The 11,664-nt window shown below is 45.8% G+C and overlaps 1 protein-coding gene across 1 annotated transcript; it reads right to left on the bottom strand.

Moving 5' to 3' along the window:
* Positions 1-1,982: 1,982 nt before the first annotated feature.
* Positions 1,983-10,285, bottom strand: LOC144164753 (uncharacterized). The gene is made up of 3 exons (XM_077695038.1): positions 10,280-10,285; positions 2,891-3,118; positions 1,983-2,321 (listed from the first exon to the last, which is right to left on the bottom strand). The coding sequence occupies exons 1-3, from the start codon at positions 10,283-10,285 to the stop codon at positions 1,983-1,985; spliced, it is 573 nt and encodes a 190-aa protein (XP_077551164.1).
* Positions 10,286-11,664: the final 1,379 nt, after the last annotated feature.

The following is an 11,664-nucleotide window of genomic DNA, read 5'->3' as shown; positions in this document are numbered from 1 at the left end:
CCGGTGGGCTAAGAACTTATTTAAAGTACTATATTTAGCGCATTCTCGCGTGATTTGCAAACCCCTAACTGAAATCTCAAGTTTCTAAAAATAAAACGCCTATGTGGGGCCCGCCCCTCCCCTCCACGGCGTCTACGCTAGGCCGCCGGCCCAACGCCTCGCGCTAGCGAGATAAGGCCAATATGGTAGAGCAAATAGAGAGTGGAAAAGGCGAGAGTTGTAACTGCCAAGACCAAGTGAAACGAATAATAGTACGAGACGGCCGACTAGCAGACTGGAGCGGAGCGACAGCGTGGGTTTGAAAGAGACTGATAAGCGGAACAGAGAGAGGGGGCGAGAGCGCGTCGCGAAAGAGAGTAACTTGAATGGACTAAGCGAAGAAAGCGGGTGTTTGGCTGTGTCGTATGTGTTTTTGCGTGCGTCGGTTCGATGGTAGCTTCAAATTGGCGGTCCTCCGCGCCACTTGCCTGGACTTTGACTTCTCGCGGTTTGCGCGTTGGTTGACTCCCGCCGACCGGTACCCACCTGCTTGCTTGCGTCTGCTTGCCTGCGGGCCTTCGCACATCCGGCAGCGTCAAACGAAGGTTAAGAATAAAGAAAGATCGGGACGGGGCGGCGAAGCGGTGTAAACGATGAGAAAAACGCCGGTTTATCCCAGCCAGGATGCGTCGTATGAAGCGGACCACGTGCACCTGAACGTCGTATTTTCGGGGTTAATGCATTGTTTCTACAAAAACTTTGCCGGGACACCAGTGTTCCGTCCTAAGAACCGCGTTGTTGTAAGACAGGGCGACGTGTCATTGGGGTTCCACGGTACTAAAACTGGAGCAAGAACTATATTTTGAATTCTCATGTAGTGATGCTAATGCTGTCCGGATAAACTCTGCAAAACTCTCCAACTTCGCACACATTAAAATATTTACTATGTGTTTACACGTTCAGTACTTACGGCTTTCTCACCAAAAGTTACCTATCTGCTTCATTATGGGGGCTGCTTTCAACATTTCAATTTATTGGCACAAAGAACAGGGACTCTTCTCCGACTGTGATCATATCGCTGACTGTAGCTGTGTGAGCGGTTACGTTTATAAAACGCAATATTTATCGAAACCAATGTTTATCCAACGCAACCCGACTCAACAGGTAGCTCACTCTTTTCTGTTCCTGCCTTGATATTTCTGCCCGTCGTAGCTTACATGGAACATTCTTACAATGTTATAAGGATATGTTCACATAATTTCTAATCAGACAATACAGTTGTTTTGTCGGACGAAGCCCACTGAGTCTGACAATACGTCAATGACAACTACGGAAAACAATTTCAATCTCTCGGGCGTCTAACTCTACAATTCCTCTCGGAATCAAATAACACATTTTGCACTGGCCTTTTAAAAAAATCAACTAGCAAGATTTATGAGAATATGTTTGTGTACTACGGCTTTCCCATTCCAGAGTTTTGTTTTTTCTGTTCGGTAATATTATTTTCTCATTGGCCTCCGCTTATATTATCCGTAGCATTTATTGTAGGTAAAGCCTGTGCTGAAATTTTTTCCCGCGTAGGCCACTGGGCTGTGTTTTTATTCTTTTGATGAAATGTGGGTGTCTGATGTTCGATTACAGAGTTTCTAATTATTCATGACAATTTTGAAACAAGAAAACAGTGAACATGCTCCCATAAATACCATCAGGTATATTTTATTGTCTTTGACAGCAGCCTTGCACCCGGAAACTCTTGTAACCCAATCCCCAACGTTTGTGATGAAGTACACAAAACCTACGTTTTGTGTACAGTATTGCACGCTTAAGTGAAGGCAGTAAGTAGCGAGGAGAGAACAGAAGCCGAAGGATCAAAAATATCTTTATCTTTTTATTTTGACTACTGTTTCTTACATCTAGAAGTCCTTCTGTTTTTAGAACCAAGGGAAATGTTTTCCACCCTTGTTCAAGGTTACAGCTCCGAACTAATAAGTCGGTGGTTTCGTTTAGCCAGCCCAGGGACCCTGGCGGCTGTAACCGAATCCTCCATAGGTGGATGCTGCCGTGTACGGAGACGAGTAGCGGCCGCCACCGGCCGGACGAGGGTTGGAGTTGAAGACGGCGTCGGCGCTCGCTCCGGGCAGGGTTCCGGGTTCGTTGGTGTCGACCTGGGCGCGGAATCCGCCGGCGTCGGCGACGTAGTTGACGCTGCGGAAGAGGCCGTTGGCGTCCGTGTAGCCGAACGAGCCGGTCTTGGCGTTGCTGACGTCTCCCTGCTCCTTGTGGTACGTCTTGGTGCCGAACTCGTCTACGTTGTCGTAGCCGAAGCTGTACGGCTGCGGGGGCTGGGTACGAAAAAAGTTTAAATGCGGTGCGTATACTACGAGAAAAAGGTGTTGTGGTAACTGGTTTGGAATTTGCAGCAGTTACTAAATTTCCAAATATATCTCTCGCAGATATATATGCATAACACATTAGCAGAACAGCCCCTTTCTCTCAAGGGTAAAAAGTTGATCGTTTTGAGGGAGAAAGCGAAAGTATTAATTCACGGCTTCGTGTTCGAAGTGTTCATGTCTACCCCACATAACGCGCGTTTAAATATTGTGAAAGGTTCCGGTCTCTTTGATTGTTCGACTTTAGAAACGCTATGGGAAACGGTACGCGGCAATATTCCCTACAATAATTATGCTATTTCTTCTGTTCGCTAAATTGCGGCTTAAAGATTTTGCTGGCGGAGCAAATTTAAATCAAATAGATAATACTTCCGTGAGCTGAGTAATACAAAGTCATGCTTGGGACTTAAATTTCTTTAAAAGTGTTCGTTGTTATAAGTATATGCAATGTCTATAATGTCTTGTGAAATACGTCTTGTTTTGCACTAACTTGTACAAGAAAAACATAATGGAGCACTTACGTAGTACTGCTCTTGGCGCGCGAACCTGTTTGTTGCTGCGCCAAAAGAAGGCCCAAAATCACCCCCGAATCTACCGCTGTATCCGCCTCCGAAGCCACCCGTGTAGCCGCCTCCGAAGCCACCCGTGTAGCCGCCTCGGAAGCCACTTCCCAGTCCGCTGCCAAAGCTGCTGCCGAATCCGAACCGACCTCCCGCAAAAGCCGCGGGTAGTATGCAGATCAGCAGCGCCTGTATGGGGTTTAAGCTGGGGTTTGTACACTTTGAAAAATCGAAAAACCTTTCTCTATTCATTTTAGGTGAGGTGCCTGTTTTTTAGTACCTTCTGCAGTCCTTTACCATGAAGTGTTATCGAACGCTTATTAATTTTGATGTGACCGCTATCTCTCATTCAGAAAATATGTACTGCAGGATGAAGGTGTTGGCATTTCTTTTTACTACTACTTGTTATCATTCAATTTTGTTTGTGAGCGAGAATCACTCAGGTGAGACACATTGTTTATGTAATGAAGTAAGAAGCGCACGCGAACAAAATTATTTAATAGTTGAAACAGAAACATTGAGACTGTGTTCTCACCACTTCGACTGCGAAATGCGCGAAAAGGCAGTTAGCCAGTTGCCCTAAAGATTATTTTGTTTCACGGAAACATATAAGCAAACATATTCAATGAGCATTTCTTCAGAAAACATATGATGACATCAGGTAGTCTTTCTTCGAGCTATGAGAAGGATATATTTTTAATTATCCGGTTTAACTGCCAGAAACGTAATATAATTTGCTGAAAACCAATGCCACGGTATACACTCAAAAGCCATAGAACGTACCTGGAACAACGCGACTCTGGTGGACATCATGGCGATTTGGAGCTGAAGTACGCCTTTAGGACGCAAAATGTGAGGGCAAAAATCCACTGGCTCTTTGCTCTGAGAGATTGCCTTCACGCTTTTTAGCTTGTTCGACGGAACGCGGGTTGACTAGAAGGAACTCAGTGCTGTGACTGACAGCCTGGCCGACAGCGAGAGCTTTTAAAGCCTCAGCAGCGAGGGAGACTTCTGCGACCATTCTGCAACTCAGTGTCTTTCGCTCTCGCAGTTTTGCTGTTTACTGCTGCAGTGCCTCTTTCCAAAACATTGTAACCTGTGTTCTCGCCTTGCAAACAAAAAAAAGAAAATTCAGACCTATGCGAAATGAATGCGGCGGCATGCGTGTAACTGGCCACTTCTTGGTTGCGTCGTCACTTTAACGGCGGATTTCACGTCGCTTCAACACGTGGAGTGATTGTTGTAAGCATCTTTTGTCTCGAATACGCTTGTCACTTCTCTAATATCCTCACTTGTACTGAAGTTACATCGCGTTTTTTCTTTAATTTTGCTCCGAAATTCAATATTCTGTGTCCGCTGAGTTCGGTGTCCTTTGGAAGGGCTTTCATTGATTACCCTACTTTCGCTCCTCTTCATAAAATCCTCACGCCCATTTTCACCCCGCCGCAAAAGAAAAAGAATGATGGTGTATTGCCCGCGCATTTGGCAAAGTAAAAGGGGCCGCAAATCTACTGCTCAAGCAACACACCTCATACCATGTAGACAGAAAAAGCGTATGTTTAGCATGTAGAATACGCTGACTTCAGTGTGAACGTCATAATTCACTCATTGCCACTGCGGTCGCTAGAGCTATCACTTGAGCCGTAGTTCTAGCACTGTTGTAAACAAGGTCATCTTAGGTTCCATCCATGTTTTTTGTGATGCAGCATTTCTTGAAGCTTTTTTGCACCATCTCACCTGGGGCCCCTTTGATGCCTCGGAAATCCAATTGCAGAATAATGTAATATCAGGCCTTCTGACGCGTCCTGTCGGCGTCGAGTGGAAGAGGTCTTGTGCCATCCATTCGCCGTAAATGCACTTCACATGCGCTTTGAAGGGCTTATTTAATATTTAATTTAATTCAGTGCCGTTGCACTAGTCCTTGTTTTTTCTTCCTTGTCCCTATATGTTTTGCGCAATCGCTGCCATGGAAGGCTTAGTCAGTGCTACTGCGTAGGAGCCTCACGGTAGAATACGCATTGCGGTGAAGCTGCACTAAAGAGAAAACCCCGCGTATTGTCCGGCCCCTAGTTTGCCACTGAAATTTTCGCATTTCTAGTGCGGGTTTTAAGGAACAAAAAAGGGTATTTTACGTACCAACCCAACCTTATATTAACAAAAACCATTTTCATTCCGCAATTCACACCACTATCGAGCTGTTGTGCATGCAATATAGCGGATACGTTCCCTATTCTCAAAATTTACGTAAAAAAAACTTGTGACTCCTAACAACAAAAAGGCAATTCGCCCGCAAAGTTCATAGTTAATAATAACCCTCTCTCAAACACACACACACACGAAGACGCAGACGCACAAACACACACACGCACAGGCACACACAAACACGCGCGCACACGCACGCACACACACGCACGCACACGCACACGCACACACACACGCACACGCACACACACGCACACGCACGCGCACACAAACAAGCACACCCACACGCACACGCACATGCACACACACACGCGCACGCACACACACGCACCCACACACGCACATGCACACACACGCACAGACACAAACACACACGCACACGCGCACACACGCACACGCACACGCACACGCACACACACACATACGCACACACACTCACACGCACACGCACAGACACACACACACACGCACAGACACACACACGCACACAAACAGACGCACACGCACAGAGACACGCACAGACACACACCTACACTCATACACACGCACACACACGCACACGCACAGGCACACACCCACACTCACACGCACACACGCACGCGCGCACACACATACACACACGCATATATATGCACGCACCCACGCACGCACGCACGGACGCACACACGCACACGCACACTCACACACACGCATATACATTTGAGAAAACAGTTGACTCACGATTAAAAATAAAAACAGTGGTTTACTGTTGTTTTGACCGGACTGGAGGACCACTCGTCGTCTCAGTAACTCAGATCTGGTTACTCAGATGAAGACTGGTCCTCCAGTCGAAACGTCAGTAAACCACTGTTGTTGCTTTTAATCGTGACTCAACAATTTTCTCAAATATTTCTTCTGGTTCCTCGAGAAGTTTAGTTTAGAGCCTATATATATATAAGGGAAGAAAACTGCGAGCAAGTAGCGACCACGATTGTCAACGTTTCAAAAAGGAGACTAGCCTTCGTCAGAGCCCTGACGAAGGCAAGTCTCTGTGGTGAACCGTTGGCAAAAATCGTCGCTACCTTGTTCGCAGTTTTTTTTTCTTGTGTTCTCTACCATTTTCCAAGTTTCACTGCTCCCTGGAATTCGCGATCGAAGATGACGGAACAAGGTAAGGCCCCGCTGCTCTCCCTGGCACACGTAGCTCTGATCGGTGATGGCCACTTTAAGTACATTTACGACCACTTTTTTTCCGGACAACACTCACCACACATCAGCTTTCAAAGCGGCGCTACAACCCGTGACATCAGAAAACTCATTGATGCCGCCCCACGCAACATCACTCACTTCATTCTTCACTGCGGCACTAACAAATTAAAGAACAACACCGCTTAAAGCACTATCGTGGCCATGAAAACTCCTGTTCACGTCGTTCAGACCAACAGGCCCAACCCAAAGATAACCCTTCCAACAGTGCTTGACAGGATCGAAAGCGAACACAAGCCTGACATATCCCAGACGCACAGACTTACATCTCACTCACAAATGTAAGCTAAGCTGAGTGTTTTACACGTTCCTCTAAATTAGGAACGAAAGCTCGTTCCTCGTTCCTTCCCAACTTTGAAATGAGTTCCCGTTACAGGTTCCTATATTAAGAAAGGAAGGCGTTCCAGTTACACTTCAAACATTGTAACGTGTCGTTATATAAACAATACATTTGATTTTTTTACAATTAAAATCTGGTGTCGGATAATCGTGAGGCGAAATGAAGGGAGTAATTTAACGCTCACATCGTACTACGTATATTATAGGATTATAAACACCGCCCGCAGCAGGTTATCTGGAGGGAAAATTATCTCGACGAAACGCTCCTAGACTATTTTTTCCGGGGGCACCAAACATATTGTAGACATGTTTAACTGGAAGTGTGGTGCTCGTATGTTACCAGTGCATCACATATGGTGCTTTCCACTTCATTTTTCAAATGCGCAGTCAGGATACTGCGCTTTAGATGTGCAAAAAACAAGTTACTCACATGCACGAACATAAATGTCTTGCACAAGAAGCCGCATAGAAAGGAACAATAGATATGCGTTTAAGGAATACTGATTCAATATTCAGTATGAGTGAAAAAAGAATGTCCAGAATACATATTGGCAACTTAGTGGTGTCCTTTGTTTAAACTCAGAAAGAGTGGCATATGGATATTGGTGTTCAACACACCAACCCGTTTTTTCATCAACACTTCGTTTGCAATGTTGAAGAGCCGTACCACCAATGCTCTTGAGGGTACCACCGTGTCGTACTTGAGCAAAAGTTCGTTCGGTCCCTCAGGCTCCAGAGACTGCCTCCGCAAGCACTCATAGGCGCTTGCTAGCATACAACCCGCGCGATACTTTGCGATGAGGTTTTTTTAGGGGGGGGGGGCGAGGCGAAGAGGGAGGGAAAAGGGCTCGAAACTGCGCGCTTCCTGTGATGAGAGGTTGTTTTGTGTATATTTTGTTTAACGACCACTGGAACACTCTCTGGTGCCGTGCCCATAACTTCGACCACTCTGGCTTGCTCCTTAAATTCTGGCACGCGTGAACAGCGGAGCTAAAGCGTCGACAACAGAGCTTCAGAGTGTTACCAGAGTCCTTCAATGCCTTTCTGGTCACGAAACTTCGCCATCACGCTATGGGAGAGCTTCGTACGCTGCGCGCCGCGGCGGTGGTGTTGATTGGAGGGCAGCCGGGGGCGTGGTCAGAGTGCGTTTGGCAGGGAACGGACCACGGAGTAAGATAAAACCGACGCCCGCCGCCTTAACAGCAGTGCGCTTTCGCTTTGCGTGTCGTGGGCCGCATAAATCGACTTGTCATTCTGGGAGTGGCGAAAAAATTTGGTGCGAACGGGCATGCTGCTACTGCGTTCCTGCCTGCCGGTCTAGCTACAGAGCAGCGGCGGCCGCCCGATGCCCTCCGATCCGCGGTGGCGCCCCTCGCGGTAGCCTTTGTCCCCGTACGAAACTTGGCCGGGAGTTTCATGAACAGAGAAGCATTAAAGGACTCTGGTGTTACTCTGCCGGATTGAGAGTTCATAGTAACCTTTTTGTCGCAGCCTTGTCTGCTGTAACATTATGCTACGGTTTTTAAGTTTGGCCTCCGGCTTTTCGTTGTCGGAACGGAGGAACTGTGCGCATGGCAGCAGCCACCAGCTTCGGGTTACCAACTCTTCAATGAAGTAAATCGGGACGGGGGAAGGGGCTAGGAAAGGTATCTTTCTCTCACATAGAGAGGCAACAGAATCAGGTTTCTTTATGACAGTATCTACCAGAGAAATTAATTGTTTCTTTATCGTTGCAGGCCTCTTGAAGTGGTACTTCATCTGGGTACATGCTGCTCGCAACAATTGCTCTTGCTGGAGAATGTACTCGTAAATGTTGCCGAACTTCACGTGGAAGTTCAGCTTTACCTGCCAGCTCTGCCTAGACAATTTCGCGCTAACTTTGTGTTCTGGACAGTCACGAGCCTTGTTGAGCGTGCTTTGGAACGCAAAAAAATTCTTGCAACGGCCACAATGCAAAAACACTCCGCTTAAGAAGAATTTGTGATAATACGAAGATATTTTGAGGGTCTCTTCGAGTTTGCCTTAATGGTAGTGTACTGTAGTATGCGTTAACTTAAAATGCCTCAGTTTTGGCAATTCTAAGCCTAGTTTGCTTGCTCGCAAGGCTCCGTAAAAGCGAAGCTAAATGAAGGGCGCAGCTTGCGCGCTGGCAGGTGAAGGTCACTTGCGACGCATGAATGAACTTGAATGATGTTGCATACTAGAACTTTCCCTCTGAAGCGATTCGGAGGCCAAACGTTCGCCTTCTGGGGCGCACTGGCTGTGATATAGAGATAGTATGGCCAGCTATAAAGTTTGCACTTCCGCATGCATGCCCGTATGGCGGGGAAGCCCTAGTACAACAGTAAAGAGGCACCATTGCGCTACATGCATCACGATGGTGGCGATGAACGCACGGCCGAAGGCACATGGGGATAAAAACACACTCCGCACTAGCTGATAACGTAACCGGCCGCAAAAATATTTGGAAAGTGTCTGTGGAAATAAGCCGTAAAATGAGGAAACTTGTAAAAAAACAGAAGTGCTGTTTTTTTATTCGCGTCGTTATTATTTTTTATCCTTTAGATAAAACGGCGCAACCTAGCCTTGACGATGCCTATACAAGGGGAGAGTGGGAGAGTATACACTAGGTAATTTACCGCCTCTAATTACACGGAAATATGTATGTGGCGCTCATTTTACAATCAATTTCCACTTATCTAAATTTTACCGCTTACCGAGAGACCTATCACCACATCCTGAAATTTTGAACGGCCACAGTTATATTTCCGCTAGAAATATGCGGTGACCGGCCGACGAAACCTAACAAAATTTAATGAAACTACGATCTTCCTTTAGGATTATCCTTTTATTTTACTATTTTATGGTATTCTATTATTTCCATCCCCGCATACCACACCAACCGCGGAGACCACACCAGCAGGCATGACCACACTTCTAGGCGTGACCAATTTACGCCTGCTGGTGCAATTTCCTTTCAATATTTCTTGCAACAAATACCTACCTATTTACATGCAAGAAGCGTCCGTTTGATTCTGGCACGTACTGATCCTCTCACGTAGTCTTGTTAGTTGTAGGTTTGTCCTTTGTATCTATTTGATGATGAGGACTTACATATTGTGTGCTGCGATTTGGCATATCTTTATTTCGACCTGAACGACTTTCTTATAATACTTTTCATACTGAAGTCTCCGTTCGTAAGAGATGTTGCGGCAGTTCATAGAGCCAAATATATTCAATACAGGCACCCAATATTTCTATGCTCGAAAATACCGGAGTTGCCATGGGAACGGTAATGGGCACCTAATTTGATTGTGAGTACTCGCTTCAACAGTGCAGCGATGTAAGGAACAAATGCGGGTAAAACCTGTCTGCAAGGTTTGAAATTAGAATGGTAATTCATTTCAGCTGGGTGTGAACGCCATGGATCTACAGATATGCGTGAATGAAGACAAGGAATTTTTATCGGCTTTGTGTGTGCATTGTTACGAAATACTAAATGGACCATGAAGACAAATTGCGATTGCTTAATGTGAAAAAACTATAGTTTGATAATTCACTCACCTCCATTTCCGGCATCAAAGACATTTTTAACTAAAACCATCACGAATATTGAAGAACTTCCAAAGTGTGTGGTGCCGTGACCCCAATAGAGCATGCGTGATATTGTCACGAAGCCAAATACGATGCAGTTGTCTTAAAGGGGAAGAAGTTTATTGGAGCGAACTTGTGCTCCCCTAACAACTCAAAGAATACAGAGAAATTTGGTTTGTAACATGCAAATTTCTCTCTGCTAGGATAATCCTGTAATAATTCTATGTTTTATAAATCTAATTCCCATAAAAGTATGTTCAATTGCCCAATACAAATGGCAGCGTTTAGTTTCTCACGCTAAATCGGTAAACGGCCCTGTAAAAATAGGAAAAATCTGAAGTCGTTGTTGTATATACTACATTTTAATCACACAAGTATAGCAAAATAAGAAATAAAAGAACACCGGCACGTTAGCTTCGCTGGATGCATTCATGTCCTGTACAAAATACTGGGCTGCCATTTTTCTATTGGTTTTTCTTATTTCAAGGCAGTTAATAAATGCTCTAATAGCAAGATACACTGTGTTGTACGTGAGCAATCACCCATGTGGTATTTTTTCCTGCTGTTCAATTCATGGAAAATATACGAACTGCCCCAAGCACGCACACGCACAGATACTTTGGTCTGGAATAAGCTGCTATATTCGATTCCGTGGTGCTCCTCTGCGAAAATGTAAGTGATATAACAAGTTGTGATGTGAACAAATGCGGGAATAGGTGATGGGCCCTGAGGGGATGTGGTAGCTGAATAACACAGGATTCCTTGTTAAGAAATGGGAAGCTTATTTTGATAGGGACAAGCTTAACCTGCAGCAGTTTGAAATATAGAAAATCAAGCAAACTAGCCCGTAAGCCATCGTGGCCTGAGAGAAAGGACCCAGCTTGGTTGGCTGTTTTGATCGGATGGATTTACTGCTATGTGTTTTTTCCGCTGGGAGTTTGTGATGCAGAAGAACTAATGAAAGGCTACGAGCCCAATGCAACCACAACACTCTAAGTGGGACAGCGTAGGACCACTGCCGTATATCAGGTGAATCCCACTGTTTTCAGCGCTAGGGCGGTGCCCGTCAGTGTTCCTTAACTACGCGGCCTGGTTCCCCTGGCACTGACGTGTCAAAGAAAGCAGCAGTCGCGAAGATGAAAGTGATAGTAGCATTCATGCACTACTGGCTGGCGCGCCTGCGCCGTGCGCGGGTCTCGACAGCAGGCGGCGTGCAACCGTATGACGCCGAGATTAGTTTTCCTCGCCGCTCCCGTGGTCCATAAAATTGAGCCTATAACAGTACGTCTACCCCACAAGCACATTTGTGTAGAACTGATTGATTGATTGTACGCTTTCATGCCATGCTAGCTTGG

Source organism: Haemaphysalis longicornis, unplaced genomic scaffold (assembly GCF_048455015.1).
Source record: "Haemaphysalis longicornis isolate Haplotype H1 unplaced genomic scaffold, Haemaphysalis longicornis Haplotype H1 scaffold_138, whole genome shotgun sequence".
Taxonomy (NCBI): Eukaryota; Metazoa; Arthropoda; class Arachnida; order Ixodida; family Ixodidae; genus Haemaphysalis; species Haemaphysalis longicornis.
Note: the sequence above shows the minus strand (reverse complement) of the source record. Positions and strands in the feature narration are given on the sequence as shown.